The 17,872-nt window shown below is 57.0% G+C and overlaps 1 protein-coding gene across 1 annotated transcript in view; it reads left to right on the top strand.

Annotated features, from left to right (window-relative positions):
- TAF4 (TATA-box binding protein associated factor 4) overlaps positions 1 to 17,872 on the top strand; it is a 67,296-nt gene that overhangs the window by 36,167 nt on the left and 13,257 nt on the right. The window contains 13 exon segments of the mRNA XM_049100309.1: positions 438 to 604; positions 1,830 to 1,949; positions 4,378 to 4,497; positions 5,023 to 5,145; positions 6,975 to 7,064; positions 7,625 to 7,870; positions 9,880 to 10,027; positions 10,383 to 10,497; positions 12,343 to 12,512; positions 12,822 to 12,952; positions 13,699 to 13,824; positions 14,199 to 14,255; positions 14,671 to 14,790. Coding sequence (XP_048956266.1) covers positions 438 to 604; positions 1,830 to 1,949; positions 4,378 to 4,497; positions 5,023 to 5,145; positions 6,975 to 7,064; positions 7,625 to 7,870; positions 9,880 to 10,027; positions 10,383 to 10,497; positions 12,343 to 12,512; positions 12,822 to 12,952; positions 13,699 to 13,824; positions 14,199 to 14,255; positions 14,671 to 14,790 — 1,733 coding nt within the window.

Here is a 17,872-nt window from a genome sequence, read left to right as displayed (position 1 = left end):
GGCTCGGCGGCTGAACGCCTGGCTGCTGCCTCTACACGTTCCCGCTGCCCTAGGAGCCTGGCCACGGCCAGGAGCAGTGGTGTGAGTGCTTGACAGCCTTGTGGGCACAGTGTGTGGCCTTGGGGCCGTGGGGCCCTGTGCCCGGCGTCCTCCCCAGAGGGGCGCCAGGCCCTCCCTGCAGGCCCGTGCCGGTGGCCTGACTTCTGAAAGGAAGACTCACCTGCGGCGTGAATCTGGTGGAGAAAACCTTGTGCACGTTCCCATCTTGCATGTCACCTTTATTGGCAGGTGTGTTTCGAGTTCAGGGACTCTGGGTGTCTCTCACACCTTTCCTTCCTTCTCAGGGCCGTCAGGCTCCCCTCTGATAGGGTCAGCACCTTCACCAGCCGTGTGTATGCGGGGTACGTCACCTGACGCCAGGTCTCCTTTATCCCCAGGTATGGTCCTCGTGCGGAGCGAGAACGGGCAGTTGTTAATGATTCCTCAGCAGGCCTTGGCCCAGATGCAGGCCCAGGCCCACGTGCAGACCCAGCCTCAGACCACCATGGCGCCCCGCCCTGCAACCCCCACAAGTGCCCCTCCCGTCCAGATCTCTACCGTACAGGTGAGTGCATGCGCGCCGGGTGGTGGCAGCCCGTGGGGCGTCTTGCAGGTGTCCTGCGAGGGCGGAGAGGGGCGGCCATGCGCCGTCCACCATCGGGAGGCTCTGAGGAGCTGGCTCTGCGTCCACGCTCTGCGAAACTCTGGCATGGTGGCCTGGACTCTGTCCTGTCTCTTCCCTGCTGTCCCTGACTCCACCTCCCGTGCCTCAGTCTCCTCTTGTACAAAGTGAACCCTGCGTGCGTTACCTGTAGGTGTCAGGGAGGCGTGTGGGAGCGTTAGGAGGTGGCGTGAAACGGCACCCGTGCCCTCCACATGTGTGGTTAGGCCTTTGGGGGTAAGTGCCCTGAGCCTGGAGATCGGTGGGGGACCGGGTTCCCCAGTGCTGGCGTGTCTTGTCCACATCCTGACTCCGATCGAGTGCGTGCCAGCATGCTACCCGCGTCTCCTCTGTCTCCTGGTGCCTTTTTGCTCGGGGTCGTAACTCTGCTCGGGGCCCTGCCTGCTGGGTGGCCTGTTAGTAACTGAGGTGGAGACTGGCAGGGGCTTGACGTTCCTGTGGAGTCAGCCGTGTCCCCTGTGGAGGTGGAGGCCCGCGCTGTGGACGGAGGCCTTGGCAGTGCTGGGAGACCCACAGGGTGCCCCGTGATCGAGGGACAGCTCAGAGCAGCGAGCTCAAGGCCCGTGGGGCTGTGTGAAGTAAGATGCAGGCGGAGGACACCTGTGGTGTCACTGTCACTTGTGCAAGTTGCCGTCTGACTGCCAGCGCCATTGCTGTCAGCCCACGTCAGCGCCAACGTGCTTGGGACTCGTGCCGTCTTTCCATCGGGTTGAGGTGTCGGGGCCACCTGGTCACTCCTTTACTTCCTCTTCTGCAGCACTGTGACCCATCCTTAGACCCAGGAACGCACCCTTCCTGTGTTAGTGCTTGTGAACGGGAGCACAGAGCGGTTTCCCAGATATTCGCGTTCTTTAAAGACCGTGTTTGGTAGACTCGGGCGAAGGAGCCTAGCGGTAGCTTGATTACAGCACATACATATTTTGATCATACACTTTCCCTCTGGTAAGAAAAGGTTAGAATTTGGGTGGCTTTGTTGATGACTGTAGCTTGAGGCTGGACGCACCGGGGTGCCCCGGTTCTGTCCTCAAGGGTTGATTGTGCTGCATCGGGTGGCGGGGAAATACTGTCACTTGTTGCTCCTTTTAGATGATGCTTGCTTGTTTTTCAGGCACCTGGGACCCCTATTATTGCACGGCAGGTGACCCCAACGACCATAATCAAGCAAGTGTCTCAGGCCCAGACGACGGTACAGCCCAACACGGCGCTGCAGCGCTCACCCGGAGTGCAGGTGAGGTGGCTGTGGGTGCGGGCTGGGGTGCTGGGTGCTAAGCTGAGCTTCGGGAGGAAGGTGTCCTGAAGACTGTGTTTTTCTCTGACTGCTGACCCGGGACAGGTCAGGCTTCCTTTCCTTTAAAGCCACATGGATTTTCATACCAGCAACATGTTTAAAAGCTTCCTGCTATGCTGGAAGTAGAATTAGAAACATCACTTGTTTTTGTTTTTTTTTTTTAAATATTTTATTTATTTACTCATGAGAGAGAGAGAGGCAGAGACACAGGCAGAGGGAGAAGCAAGCTCCCTGTGGGGAGCCCAATCCCAGGACCCCGGGATCATGCCTTGAGCCAAAGGCAGGTGCTTAACCGCTGGGCCACCCAGGTGTCCCGAAATGTCACTCTGTTGATACTTGATCGAAAGGCAGAGGAATCTATGGGGTGGACGTGCGGGTGTGGCACCTGTTGGGGCGAGGATGGGGGTCCCATCTGAGAATGGCGCTCTCAATGCTTGTGTGTGCCAGTGGGTGTGATTCTCGGCCCCTCTTCCTGGTGAGGCACAGACGAGTGAGGGTCGGGGCTTCCGGAAGTGGCCGCAGGGCCTGTGTGTTGGCCACCTGGCTGGCCTGCCTCCCTCGTGGCCTGTGCCCTTTGCCAGGAGTGAAATCCAGTTCTAGAGACGTTCCCCGTCGGCCTGTGGGGTTGGTGTGTGTTTGTTGTTAAAACGCTTTTAAGCTGTGGGTAGGCGAGTGCTCTGGAGCAGGCGCTGAGCCCTCTTGGGTTGCGTGGACGGTGCCAGCGGGTCAGCCTCTGGTCGGGAAAGCCGAGGAGGGGAGGGGGCAGCGCCCAGGCTGGGCTGGCTCCTTCTCTAATGGGGAGGAGACCCGTGGTCAGGGCAGCAGCTGGCTCGAGGCAGCCGGAAGCAAAGTGGTTTCAGAGCTGTTCTGTTCTTAACGTGTTTACGTGTGTCCATCACCAGTGTGGGTCACCAGTGCGGGTTTTACGGCGTTGGCCGCTTTGTGTTGGGCCTCTGGGGGGTGCTGCGACTGTGCTTACATCGTTGCTGATTGTGTGTAAGCCCCACTGCGGGGCTGCGGGGTAGGCGCTGTTCCCATTTCCCGAAGGGGGAAACGGAGGCAGAAGAGAGGGGCAGGACAGCGGGGGGCATCCCGGAGCCGCCCCCACCCCCCCCGGGGGGGCTCCCACCCCCCCTGGCGGCACCTGGCCTTCACGTGGCGCCACGTGTGGGTGACGCTGCTCTCTGAAGCAGCGGGAGGGGCACCCGGAGCCCCGCGGTGGGCTTGGCACGACTGGGGTGCACCCAGGACAGGGTGGCTTTCCTGGGACGCTCTCTGTGTACCGAGCTCAGTCCGGTGGGCGCGCCTGAGTCCCAGTTACAGGGAAAGGCCACTTTTCCCGCATCACGTATGGTGGCGAATTTACCCGCATCGGCTCCCGGTCTTGGGTCACGTGGGGAAGCGTGCGTCCGTTGGGCCTCGGGAGCGGGCACGGGGCGTCTTGAGGTGCCCTGGCTCCTGCTGGCGGCTGCAGCAGCCCCACTGTCCCCCGGCTGCCCGAGACACTTGCCGGCTCTGGTTGCGGCATGGTGCGTGAGGACGTCCTGGGAGAGGACGCGGGCCGGCAGGGGCCCGGGGTCCGCAGCTGGGGGTTGCTGGTGCCGGAGACGACTCGCCTGGCGCTGGCTTGGGCGGCCGAGGCTGAACGGACGCCCTGCTCTGGGCTGCTGTCCCTGCGCCCGAGCCGCTGGAAAGTAACGTTTGGAAGGTTGGAGAGACATCGAAGGCTAGATTTATAAATTGGAAGCATCTGGTGCGAGAAACCGGCCAGTCTGTCGTGATGGTTCACGTGGAATGAAACCTCGGGCCTCCCCGAGGCCTGGAGATGTCCCTGGGTATGTCACCGGGGTCCCACCCCGCGGGCCCGGCACCCGTGTTCAGTGAAGCGGCCCCTCCCCACTCACACTCACGCATGAATCTGCTCTGAAACCCCTGTGCCATGAGGTCTCTCTGTGACCTGCCTGTGGAGAGCAGAGAAGGGTCCGCGTGGTGGCGGAGGCGCAGCCCGCCCCCCGCCCCCCGGGTGACTAGTGACGACCTCATGCCCCAGCCTTCCCTGTCTCCAGCCTCTGCACAAGCCGGGTGACGTGTTTCAGCTGTGGTGTTTCTGTTTTGCATCTGGTTTCTGGAGGAGAGCTGATTTACGGTGGCCACCCTGGGACTCTGATGCCAGGCTGGGCCCTGCATGGCGCTTCCGGGCTTGTGGTCTCTGGCCAGGTGGGCCATCCTGTGTCCCTTGGCACTCAGGACCATGGCCCTGGTGCCTTAGTCTGCAGCTCCACCTGCTGTGGAGTCTTGTTTCCTTCTGGGGGACATGAGGGTCATCTCTGCGGAGCCTGTGGTCACCTTTCATTTTGGGCTCTCATAGCCTCAGCTGGTTCTGGGTGGCGCTGCCCAGACAACTTCCCTCGGGACGGCGACAGCTGTTCAGACGGGGACACCTCAGCGAACGGTCCCAGGGGCCACCACCACCTCCACAGCTGCCACGGTGAGTGCCCCCCGTGGGGGTGGATGAGAGGCGCCTCGAGGTGCCCTGTTGCCCTCCGCCCACCTGCCCGCAGCCTCCCTTCCTCCAGGGCCGGGGACCTTGGCCTCTCTGAGGTGGGGTGTGAGGGCAGCGGCCCTGGCCCCTGCTTGGGGCTTTGAGGCTGCACAGAAGTCCACCACGACAGGAGCCCAGACAGTGGCCTTTGAGGACATGGCCCGTGGGTCGTACAGAAGCTGCTGTCCGTGGACCAGGACCACGTCCCTGTTGGATGCGCAGTAGCTTCCTGTGCACGTGTGCATCTCTCAGCCCCCGGATCAGACTTTATTTGGACTCCTCTTCTCGTTTCCTTGCTCAGGGCTTTCCCTCATCTTCAGTAGCTATGTCATAATTTAATTCATTTTATTGTACACTTAGAGGAGAAGTGCAGGCTTCTTATATACAAATGCGCATTTCCATTGACCCAGACCCTGTGATGGAAATCGGCCGTAACATGTTTTCACTTGAATCTTTTTAACTTAATTCCAGGAAACAATGGAAAACGTGAAGAAATGTAAAAATTTTCTGTCTACGTTAATAAAGCTGGCTTCATCCGGTAAACAGTCCACAGAGACAGCTGCTAACGTGAAAGAACTTGTACAGAGCCTACTGGTAAGAGCGTGACCCAGAGCCCCTTGGCCTGAGAGCATCTGTGGGATGCGCGGAGTCCGTCGGGGAGGGGACGTCCTGCCACAGGTGTGCATGGCCCAGACGGGCGCCGGGCCTGGGGCAGCCTTCTGGGGACTTCGTAGAGAGGCTGCCATGGACGCCCTGCCCTGTACCACGTGGAGGCCGGCGCCCTTTGCGGCCTCGCCGTGTGCCAGCCTGGCCGCATCCCAGGGCATCCACATGAAGAGAGCCGGCCCTGTTGTTTGCCACTTGGAAGTGTCCTGTTGGCTCCAGAAGCATTTTAGACACACCCAACGGAGCACATTTGACAGGCTTGCTCTCATGTCTTTGCTTTACCTTCTGTAATGGAGAATTTTAAACCTGTCAGAAGTGAAAAACGGAGTCTGGTGAAGCCCTGCGCCCCATCTCCGAGCTTCTCCAGGGTCCGAGTCACACCCAATCTTGTGGCTGCTGCGCCCCACCACTGCCTCCCCCTCTCCTCCCCAGTCCCGTACATATTTCGGCACAGAAGGACACTTGTTAAAGACCGCGACTACGCCTGGTCAGCCTGCAAATGTAGCCATGCCACGCAACGCATGGTCCCGGCCCCCTCCTGGGCTGCTTACGGCTTGTTCAAGCCGGGGCTAAGCTCTCAGCAGGCACTGCAGCGGACGCTCTGTCTCCTTTGGCCTCATGTCCCTCTTTGCTCTTCTCTTGCCTTTGGATTTCCTTTGCTGAGGAAATCTGGTAGTTTGGTGTCTGGGCTTCTGTCTTTCTGCTCCTGGGGTTTTCGGCTCAGGTTCTTGGATCTCTGGGCGTGCCTTCCCAGTGCAGGCAGCTGAGAGTGGGCAGCAGAGAGGAGTCCCTTACGCTGGGGTGATGGGCTGCGGGACAGCCTCTCTCAGAGATGCCGCATCCTCCTCCGGGGGCTGGCTCTGTGCCCTGCTCGCAGGCCATGCTGGTTTTGGTCTAGAAAGGAAGGAAGTGCAAACGGGCGATTGTTTCAGACCACGTACTTAAATATTTTCAGGGAACTTAGAGATTGAAAAGTGATCTCGCCTCCCACGAGAAGCAAGGACTCCTGGCTTTTTATTTTAACAATCCTTACCTTCTAATGAAAATTTCTGTTGAAATAAATGCCTTTCTCTTTCATCCCCACGGTCCCTTGTCTGTGGTCCTCCCCACACCAAGGAGCTGGCTGGGTCTCGCCATCCCTTGCTCCGTAGATGATCCGACACTGCACCCTCATCTTCCCGCTGTGCTCTCGTCAGCGCGCCAGGACCCCTGTTCCACCCTTCCCACCAGACCTCTTGGCACTGTGGACACTGCTGGCTGTTCCCTCTTTGAACTTAGCATGAGTTAGCTCTGGGTTGGTCTGTTGCTAATACCCCAAACAAGAGGGCACAGGTTGAGCAGAAGCTTATGTTCTCCTGTGGGGACCCCAGGTGTCAGCAGGCCTGGCTGAGGGTCTCCCCTCTCAGGATCTCCTCTGGGGGATGGCCCGTGATGTCCCGTTCTTACCCACCTCTCTTAGCCTCCCTACCCTCAGACCATACTTGCTTTGGTTTCCAGGACGGAGTTGTGCCCCTTCTTGTCTGGGCACTCGCGTCCCTGCCTTCCCAGGGCGTCCTCCTAGGGTCTTCTGTGAGTCTTTGGTGTCGGTCACTATCTCTTTGTGACGGCGTGCCTGACTTCTATGCTGTCTCCTCTGTCCCATGCAAGACCTGGCAGAAAGAACACTGATTCCCAAACAGGATGCCAGTGCATGTTGAGTAGAGATGTGTTTTGACTTCTATTCACAGGAGAATTTTGTTGTGCTTTTTGTTTTTAAGGATGGAAAAATTGAAGCAGAAGATTTCACTAGTAGATTATACCGGGAACTTAATTCTTCACCTCAACCTTACCTTGTGCCTTTCCTGAAGGTAATCATGAGGACCCCCGTGCAGCCCTGCATGCTGGCAGGTTGCAGCAGGCCTGCAGGAGGGGAGGAGGGGTGTGCAGGTGCCCCCGCTAGGCTCAAGGACCTGTTAAGTTTCCCGTCCGGCGGCTCTCCTGTATGTTGTGAAGCCCCCGACGCTGCAGCTGCTGATGTGCAGCACCCGGGCCGAGGACTGAGCCCCAGCAGAGAAGCTGACAGGCGGGGCTCACAGTGAGGAGCCAGGGCTCAGGGCATCAGGGCGGCCCTCCTAAGTAACCCTTGACACTGTGATGTAAAAATACCGTTCTTGTCTCTCCTCTAAACATTTTAGCTGGTTCTCACGGAGAATAATCCTGCTGGGTGACGGGGGGAGGGGCGGGGGCGGTTTCAGGGCTCGTGAGTGCTGGATGCTGATCCCAACATCCAGAGGCAGAGGCCCTAAGGCTCTAAATCCTACATGGTGGAGCTGGAGGCCTGTTTCTCAGAGCTGGAGGTTTCCGGGTTTGTGAGGAAGGAACCTGGTGCCTGTGCTGCCGCCGACCCCGTGTCTGTCTTTCCGCCCAGAGGAGCTTGCCCGCCTTGAGACAGCTGACCCCCGACTCCGCGGCCTTCATCCAGCAGAGCCAGCAGCAGCCGCCGCCCGCCTCGCAGGCCACCACCGCGCTCACGGCCGTGGTGCTGAGCAGCTCAGCCCAGCGCACGGCCGGGAAGACGGCAGCCACCGTGACCGGCGCTCTGCAGCCCCCTGTCATCAGCCTCACGCAGCCCACACAGGTTGGCGTTGGCAAGCAGGGGCAGCCCACGCCACTGGTATGAAGGCGAGAGCCTTGCCCATCCCCTCGCTGCCCGCTGCCCCCCACAGTCGGCCCCGGCTCAGGAAGCCTCCCTCCAGCAGGCGGGAAGGCTGCTGCCAGGGACAAGCTTGGGTGCTGCTGCCTGAGTAGTTCGAGCAGGAGCTAGAGGCCTCAGCCCTGCAAGTTTGTGATTTCTTGCTCAGGAACATGAAATAAGCATGTTGGCTCTTAACCCCACTGGTCTGTTACCCATATTGTTTGGGGGAGGTATTCATGGTTTAAAGGATCACGGTGTGTTTGCCGTGAATTTTAGTGGGACGTGACCTTCGATTGGACATAATGACCCCAAGACCGGAAACTGTGTGTGCCTGGTGACGATACGTCAGGCAGATGGCGGTGGGTCTCTTGTCTCACGGCCTTGAACCCGGCTCTGCAGCCGTGGTTTGGGCCCTGGTGAGATAAAGTTCCAGGCTACTGATCGCTGATTTACAATGTGGGTCCAGTTTTCTGAGTTCTGCAGCTGGAGAAGGGAGATCTCTGCTGGGAAGAATTGTACTTTAAATGTGCTCCCATAGACAGCTGGGCTCCCCAGACGTAGAAAGGCAGTTGATTTTTTTCAACTTTGAAGGGGATTTTGTTCCTTACACACAGTTAAAAAACCTCCGCAGTGCAGGCTGCCTTGTGACTTGGTAGCAGGTTGTAGAACGTGTTTTATTGTAGCAGCCACTTCATAACCGAGTGAGCAACCAGAGTCCATCAGGCTGTTTTCCCACCTGCTCAGGGGACAGCTTCTGTCTTTGTGTGGACGGGTGGTGAGGGACTCATGCTCACAGTGGGTCAGAGCATCTAGCCTACGGGACTGGGAGCTTCGGGACAGGGGGCCAAAGGTGTGCATGAGTCACGCTGAGGGGCAGAGATTTGTATGTACGGGACTCCCCAAACCACTGGGCCTAATTTACGCCAAAGGAGAATTCTCTTGAAGAGAAATGGGTGGGTAGTCGTCCGTCCTTGAAAGGTGAACAACCTGATGCTGTCTGTGGTTTGCAGTCAGAGGCAGTCTTGGCTGGCAGGGTCAGTTCTGCGTTTTACTTCCCTGGTCCTGCTGGATGTGGTGTGCCTGTTGGCGGGGGGACAGCAGTGCGCTCAGGCCCAAGCCTGGCCCATTCCCTGCCTGCCTTGAAGCCTGTAGAGACGCACACCTGAGGCTTTTCCCTGAGTTTATGGCAAAACCTGACGTGAACCAGTTTGAGGCAATAGTTATCTTTATTCTTCTTTATGTGTGATTTTTCATAGGTTTGTCATGGAGACCGTTTGGTCGCAGGGCACTGCCCTGTCCCTCAGCGGCTGCCCTGTAGTCCAGGGCATATGCAGCTGGTCACCTTTGTAACATTGAGATAAAGTCCTGAAGCATTTGGCCCCAGAGAGGGCTCGGCCCTGCAGGCCTGGGGGGCGCCGCTGTGTGCGGGGCACGGCGCCAGGCCGGGCACAGGGGCTGAGCCAGGTGAAGGCCGAGGTGGGAGCGGGCTCCAGCTGACAGCTCTAGGCAGGGCAGCACCGTGCCCTGTGGGCCTGTGATAAGGGGGCAGCAGGGACATGCCCAGGGTTGGGCTCAGCCTGGGGTGGTGAGTGTAGGCAGGCCCCGATGGGGAGGCCGTCGGAGAGGCTCTTCCTTAAGGGCCAAGTTCAGGGCAGGACTTGGGAAATCTGACCTCCCCCTCCCCCCAGTGTAAAAAAGGCAGCGCACCTCTTAGAGACCCCGTGGAGGAGGGAAAGTGGGCTTGCAGCCCTCAGCAACCGTAATTTGAAATTACGGGGGAAGGCCTGTGTTCCACGCCAGCCCGCCAAGTCAGCCTGCCTCCTTCCGGCTCCGACCTCAGGACCTCAGGCCCCCTGTGCAGATCTGCCCCAAGGGCTTGTCTCTGTTGTGGCACCTGACACAGGTGTCCGGTCCTGGCAGGGCCCTGGCCGGGGACGGGTGCTGGCAGCTCCGGGGGGTGTGCTGATGGGCCCGCGGCTTTGCCTCAGGTGATCCAGCAGCCGCCTAAGCCCGGAGCGCTGATCCGCCCGCCACAGGTGACGCTGACGCAGACGCCCATGGTCGCGCTCCGGCAGCCTCACAGCCGCATCGTGCTCACCGCACCCCAGCAGATCCAGCTGAACCAGCTGCAGCCAGGTGAGGGCCCCCGTTCGGTGCCGTGAGCTGCCTGGGCAGCACCGTGTGGCCGTCACCTCCGTGGGGGGTGGGTGTGGGAGTCAGATCCAGTCAGCGCAGCTGATTGCTCCACTCCCAGCCTCTCTCGCACTTGCCAGAGGGCGATGGGTTTCAGAGGAGTAAGTGCTTGGGGGGCGCGCTACGCTTTTGCCTGTACTTTCGGGTTGGGATCCCGGAGTTTCTACCAGCTTCATCGTGGCAGGTCCGCGGCGATGCCTGCCCCTTGGGCCACCAGGCTCCAGAGCAGTGGCGGGGGCTTCCACGGAGTGTGCCCACGGCCTGTTGGTGGGTATACCGTTGGTGTCTTGTGTTGCAGTCCCCGTGGTGAAGCCCGCCGTGCTACCTGGAACCAAAGCTCTCTCTGCTGTCTCGGCTCAAGCAGCTGCTGCGCAGAAAAACAAACTCAAGGAGCCTGGGGGAGGCTCGTTTCGGTAAGGAGAGGGCCGCCCCGTGGCACCCACAACTACAGCTTTGACGCTGCGTTCTTCCCCCGCTTCATTTTGACCTTTGTGTGCACCTTTTCCGCAAAGTTTGTGCAGGGAGGTGTGCCTCAGACTCGTAGCAGGAACTCAGCAGCGCTTTTTGGTATATGAATGAATAGAAAACCCGTCGCTATGATGTTCCGTCTCAGTGTTGTGAGTGCATCATGGCTGTAGTGCAGGACGCTTCACCTGCCCTTCTTTTAACTTTAAAACTTGTGGAAACGCTGTACCATGGGCTCTTGATGAGCAGCCGGGCGAGGGACTACGTGTCAGGGAATCATGGGATAGAGGCTGTAGTGCTGACGTGGGTGATGGTGAAGCAGCAGGAGAGGTCCTGCATCTCAGGGGTGTTCACGGGGCTGCTCCCTCCCAGAAGTCATCCCTGAAGCTGTTGGCTGGTGGAACGGAGTTAGCATCAGCAGTGCTGAGCCTTGGTGGCCCTAGCCTCATCTGCACCCAAGTGGGGTGAGGAGGGTGTTGAGCCTGGGGGCCTTGGCATGGAGGGCCAGCGCCTGGTGGGGCGGGGAGGACATCCATGAGGAAAGGGGGGGTCTGCTGGCAGGTCAGAGTAGTAAGAGAGCAAGGGTCACTGGGAACCCTGGTGTCTTCCTGCCAGGGGAGGGAGTTAGAAGTGCAGAAGAGTGAGCTAGAACGGCCCCCGTGGGGCTGAGTTAGCTCGGGGTTCAGTGTCTACACACGTAGGGGGAACTGGACGAAGCCCCTTGCTCTGTGCACCGGGGGCGCCCTGGCGTGGCGGCCAGCACACCCAGTGCTCAGACTATGTCTTCTAAAAGCTGTTCTGCTCTTGTGACCCAGACACCTTAGAAAGGCTGGTTCTGGGGTCTTCACAGGGGGAGCTGGTGCATCTTGATAGGTCAGAAAGCAGTGTTGGGGTGGACGGACACCATCAGAATCAACAGGAGTTGCCTAGTTAGGGCCTCCTCACTGCCCATGTTTGTAGGAATGGACTGTGCCCGCTGGATGAGACGGGAAAGCACGAGCCTGTGAGAATGAATGAATGGGAAACTTATGGGGAAGGGGGATGTGGGCCGGGACCCCCGAGGGCTGGAGCTCGCAGCACGTCAGGAAGGGACCAAGGAGACCCAGCCCTCTGCGGAGCTTGTGTGACATTCTTGTCTCGAGCTGAGGGTGGGGTGGGGACGACACATCAGATGGACACAGACGTGCAGCAAGACTCCTGGCCTGTGGCCTTGCAGGTGTCACAGGCACAAGAACCAGAGCAAGGCTGAGGAACATTCCAGGCTAAGGAGGCTGGAGAGCCATGCAGGGACGCCCTTGGGTGCAGGGAGCACAGGGTGGAGGAGGGGGGTTCGGGTTGGCAGCTTTCCTGCGGGTGAAGGGAAAGAAAGAGTCCCACACCCTGGACTCCGGCTTTTCTGTAACTGCTACTGTTTTAAGAATAAATTAATGCTCTTTGACTTTTTAAAGAAAGGTTTCACTTGGAACAAACTCCTTGAAGCAGTGAGGACAGTGTTGCTGGGTTTTGCTCCCTCAACTTAGCCCTCACTGGGGGGGCCCTCTGCACACGTCCTCACGCCAGGACGCTTGTGTGGCTTTAAGCTCCATCGGGCCTTCGTTTAAAAGAACAGATTCATTTTCAAAGAACCACTAGCCTTCCTCGTTCAGGTGACAGCGCGGTACAGGAGGGAGCTGGCGGACGCACACCTAGAGGGCATCGGCGTGCTTTCTACACGGGGTCCCACTGGGTCAGGCCCCCCAAGTGCACCTCCTGACGCGCCCCTCGCTCAGTCAGCATTATCTTCTTCTCCGAAGGGATGATGATGACATCAATGATGTGGCCTCGATGGCGGGAGTGAACCTGTCAGAAGAAAGTGCACGAATATTAGCCACGAACTCTGAATTAGTGGGCACCCTGACACGGTCCTGTAAGGATGAAACCTTCCTCTTACCAGCGCCTTTACAAAGAAGAATCTTAGAAATAGGTACGTTGGAGCCCCGCAGCCATCCCCAGGACTGCTGGTGTGCCCGTGTGGCTTAGTCTTCCGAGTGGAGCTGCCGTCTGCCGGCAGCTCCTGGCGGGGCACGTGGGCCTCCGCGAACACGCCTGGTGCCTTGTCCCGCCTTTTGCCCGTGTCCTACATGGCTGATGCCAGTGGTCCTCAGGTAGTTGCAGCGGGTGTAGACCAACCCCTCCCGCCCCGAAGGCCTGCGGGGGCCGTCCTCACGTTGCTCCAAGCGGTGAGTCGTGGACGACAGAACAGCGACATTTGTAAAGTGTTGCCTACCCCCAGGTAAAAAACACGGCATCACGGAGTTGCATCCAGACGTAGTGAGTTACGTATCCCACGCTACGCAGCAGAGGCTACAGAACCTTGTAGAAAAGATATCAGAAACTGCTCAGCAGAAGAACTTCTCTTATAAGGTAACTCACTGGCTTCCCAAAGAGGCTGCACTTGCTGTGGACTCCTGGTCAGTGGTGCTAGGAAGCCTCTTCCTGCACCAGACGTGGGGGTGGCACACTGGTTTTGAGTGTTTCATGGAGCTACGTTTTGGGGACGAGGCCACCTCATTAGCCCATGGTGGCCTCAGGCTCTGTGTGCCCTGGCTGGGAAGTAGGATGGGTCTGCATGAGGGTGCACGTCAGGGGTCTAGCCTGGGCTGGGTCTGGGATGGAGGTGACCTCCCCCACTTTGGAGCTCGGGGAGCCTCCTCTGGTTTTACCCTCGCTCCTGCAGACCTTCAGGGCTCTGGCCCACGCCTGCTCCCGTGACTTGGACCACTGCTCTGTTTGGATTCGTGGAGGGTCACCTGTGCTAAAGCCCAGCCTCCGGGGGCAGGCTGCAGGGTGGGATCCGCCTTCCTCCTCCCTCCCTCACATGAGCAGTACCCAGAGGGGCCGACGGTGTGAGGCCGGTGCCGTCAGAGCGGCAGTTAGAATAAAGGAACAGTAACAAAGTGTGCAGAGTGGAAACCCCCGCGAGCCCCAGCACAGCTTGCCTGAGACTCACTTGTGTGTGTGTTAACCCGCAGAGCATGTCACACACAGGCCATCTGGGGATGAGGGGTCAGGTGTGGAAGTTATGTAGGACTTGCTTTGGGAGGTGGGATGATGTGCAGCCTGTCCAGCCTAGGCCCCAAATTTATGACCGTGTTTTTACCTTTTTGTAGGATGATGATAGATATGAGCAGGCAAGTGACGTCCGGGCTCAGCTTAAATTTTTTGAGCAGCTCGATCAAATTGAAAAGCAGAGGAAGGATGAGCAGGAGAGAGAAATCCTTATGCGAGCAGCCAAGGCAAGTACCGCACTTGGGGCTGCTCCTGGCCTGGGTCCTGAGCACCCGCGCACGCGCTCAGGGCTGTGGGAGGCTGGCCCTGTGTTGGGGGCTGGCCCTGCAGAAGACGTGATGCGTGTGATTTAGGAGAGGGCTGCAGGTGGGACGTGGACCTGCGTCCAGAGCCCTGCGGGCCGTCCTGGCATGCCATCTGTCAGGCTCCTGTGACCGGTGGGCGGGATGATGACCGCCTCTGAGCGCTTCTCCAGTGGGCCTGATTTTCTTCGGATTAAGAGTTTGTTTTTTTTCCATGATGTGCAGGCTATATTTTTGTCTTTTGTTAGATGATAGTTCGCTCATTATTTTTTTTTTTTTTTACTTTTTAAAAAAAATAGTCTCGATCCAGACAAGAAGATCCAGAACAATTAAGGTTGAAACAGAAGGCAAAAGAGGTAAGCTCTTTTAATAAAAAATCTTTACTATACATTTGAAAATAGATTCTTATGTAACCTAATCGTCCAACCAAAGAAAGGGGAAGAAAGTGGTGGCATCTCTGTGATGAGGCTATGTAAGATGTTTGCAGAGGGCAACTGTGTGTTCTGCTTTTAGATGGAACAGTAATTTCTCATGGGGTCTCTTCAGTCTTTATATTTACACAGTTTGTTATATTCTCTGAGCTTCTAAAGATGAACGTATTTTTGCTTTATGATTTTTCTGATCGCAGGATAAACCTACCATTACAGTCAAAACAGTAAAGAAATTTTAATTTAGACAGTTTCTGAAGATCTTTGATGTCTCTGTTACTTTTGTGATAAGCAAAAATCATGTGCATGAAATGACAGTCCTCGTTTCCTCTTCAAAACAAAGATGCAGCAACAAGAGCTGGCACAGATGAGGCAGCGCGATGCCAACCTCACAGCACTCGCCGCCATCGGGCCCAGGAAAAAGAGGAAAGTGGATTCTCCAGGACCGGGGTCGGGGACAGAAGTACGTAGCACGACAGCGATCGAGGGCTGGTGGGGGCCTCGGGGGCACCTCTCGGTCGGCAGACACATGTGAGAATTGGCCACATGTATGTGGCCATCTCCCTTGGAATTTCTGTGTCCCGTCGACTTGTGGATGGAAGTTCTTTCTGTGAGGAAGTGAGGGCTGTGATTGGATGCCGTGAGGTTAGATGGCCTGTGCAGGGAGCGCAGGGTGACGCTAACTGCTGGAGCGCCTTCCAGGGGCGCCCGCTCCTGAGCAGCATGCGTGACGCAGGCCTGGAGGAGGACGGACGGGGCCATGGGGCCTGGCGTGAGGGAAAGCAGCCCGTGCTGGTTTCTGTTCAGATTTTGTTAGTTTTTTGTTTTGTTTGTGGTGATACCTTCATGTAGTTATAAACCTAACTTTAGGGTATTGCTACTTTTGTTTACACTGTGACTTGTTTTTTGAGTAAATTACAGGAAGAAAGCAAGCCTGGCCTTTCCCTACGGCTTCTGGTGGTGGTGGCGGCCGGGCTTGCGCTGGCAGCAGTTCCCTGGGCCTGCAGGGCAGCACCAGCGTTTCTTGTGTGGTGTGCTGACGACGGGTTCTCTCGGCTTCTGTGTACGTGAAAGAGGCGATGTTTCTCCCTCAATTTCGAATGATATTTTACCTGAATATAAAATTCTGGGTTGACAGTGTTTTTTTCATTTAAGATTTATTTTCTTCTACATTCTTGGATGTGCGGAGCATATCCGGATGGATGTCATCTAACTTTCAGAAAGGACCCACCAAGAGGGATACTTGTGCCCCAGGACCAGGCACCCTTTGCGCCGTGCCCCCTGCCCTGTTCCCTGGGCCCCTCTACCTGAGCTGGCGTCTTGCACGCCTGCAAGGACATTCCCGCGTCAGTGCTGTGCTGTCTTGTTCCAGGTCACAAAAAAGGTGGGAGTTTTCCTAGTGTGTGTCCCCAAATTGCAAAACTCTCATTCATAAACCTGATGCCTGGCTGTGATAGGTCCATGCCCGGCGCGGTCCTGTAGAAGGGGCGGCTCGGTTGCCTTCTTGGGCCCACCAAGGTCTCCGCCTGCTGTCTCCCTCCTTGGCGCTTTGAGGTTATTGTCTTAATTTTTAGATGTTTGTCTGGGTTGTCTTTAGACTTGGTTCTCTTGACATTCAGCCTGGTCGGGGCTCTTAGATCTGTAGGTCAGTGTTTTTCCTCCAATTTGAGACATTGTGACATTGTGACCTTTATTTCTTCAAAATTTTTTTCTGCTGGTCTTTTTTTCTCGTGGGGTTTCCAGTTACACATATGTCAGACCTGATGATGTTGCCCTTGGGTCTCAGGCACTGTTCAGTTGTCTTTCATCTTCTCTTGTCCTCAGCACGATTTCTTCTGATCGCAGTCTCCAGGTTCCCTGACTGCGTCGATTGTGTCATCGGCAGGCGGCCGTGAAGCCCACCCAGGGCAGCTCTCACGTGCTGATGTATTTGTGCCTGTGGGGTTTCCCGCCGGTCTTTCTTAGGGTTTCTGACTCTGCTGAGATTCCCTGTCTGCTCACGTCCTGAGAGAGAGCACAGCTCCCGGGACATCATGCCTCTGGCCTCTTTGTCAAAGCTGCTTTGATGTGTTTGCAGGGCCAGCATCTGGGCTCCTCAGCTTCACTCCGTTCACTGCTTTTCTTCTCAACGGTGGGTCATGCATTCCTGTTTCTTTGCACGTCTCGTGATTGTTGCTCGATGCTGGATATGGTGGGTGACAGGTTGAGAGACTGGGTTTTGTCTTCCTTTGGAGACTGCTGACTCTTGCTTTAGCAGGCGGTTCACCCTGACTCGTGTGCTTTGGGTTTCACTTTGGGGTCAGTACGGGCCTGTGGGACGCCCCTGCACACTCCGCCTTCCCTGTCCACGTTTGGTTCTAGGCTTTGTCGGGGTGGCTCTTACCCTAGGGAGTAAGTTGTCCTCCCGGGGAAAGGCCCTGCGATGTCTCGGCTGGGGGCCGCGGTGGGAGGGAGGTCTTCGCGCACGTGGGCTGGGTTCCAGCGAGGCCTGTCATGCGTGCACACACTCTTGACTCCACTGACGTAGTGCGTTGTCTGGGTGTCATGTCTTCACCTCTGTCCCTTTCACCCTCCCCCAGCTCACCATCCTGCAGTACTGGTGGTGTCTATGCAGAGTCTCATTCTGTGCCACAGTCTGGGATTGTTCGTGGGGACGACATCCCCGAGGTCATCCACACGGATGACAGTCCGTGTCCTGTGTTCCTAAAGGTCCATTTCCGTAGCCGAAATCCTTGGCTCCTGTTTTCTTTCCTTGAGAACCTTACACGTGTTACCCTGGACGTTTATTCCCGGCGTACAGTGTTGCTCTTCAAGCCTGATGATGGTCTAATTTTATTTCTCTTGTATGTCATGTGTTCTTTTTGCCCAAAGGATTTTTTTTTTTTTTAAAGAGCCTTTAATTGTACTTGGAATTAGTTATCTTGTGTTGGCATTCCTGGGTTGAGTCCTTCACAGGCAGTTTCAGATCTGTTTTATTCGGGAATACCTTCTCTCTCGGTGGGTTTGCCCAGCTTCCTCTGCAGACGTCCCGGTGGTGGGGTCATGTCGCCCTTGCCTCGGCCTTCACGCCGCCCTCGCCTGCCCCTTGCCTGCCCGCTCCTCCCTCTGGCGGCCTCTTTCGGGCTCACGGCTCCGTTCTTGTGGTTTGGCTTTCGTTCACAACTTCCCTTTCTAATTTTTCTTGCCTCTGGCACCTCGTTTCTACAGTTTGCAGATCCAGCTTCTGTTCTCTCCCGACTGCAACCATGTTCTTCGTGTCTTCTAGCTTGTTTGAAGGTAGAACGTGACAGTTCCGGTCTGTTTATTATTATGTGTTCATGGTGTTTCTCGTGGTAGAGATGTCATTCATCCTCTTTCTCTCCTTTTTCCCTTGTCCCGACTCATGTGGGATTTGGCCTCTGTGTTTTCCGGTTCTCCTTTCCTATGAATTTAGTTTTCTTAAACTTCTAAGAGGAGATGGTGTCTGAGGTAGTCTGCGAACCTCTCGAGCCCCTCTGATGTGGTCTTCGTGCGGTGATGGAGGTGCGGCTGCTTGCTCTCCCCGG

This window comes from Canis lupus, chromosome 24 (assembly GCF_003254725.2).
Source record: "Canis lupus dingo isolate Sandy chromosome 24, ASM325472v2, whole genome shotgun sequence".
NCBI lineage: Eukaryota > Metazoa > Chordata > Mammalia > Carnivora > Canidae > Canis > Canis lupus.
Note: the sequence above shows the minus strand (reverse complement) of the source record. Positions and strands in the feature narration are given on the sequence as shown.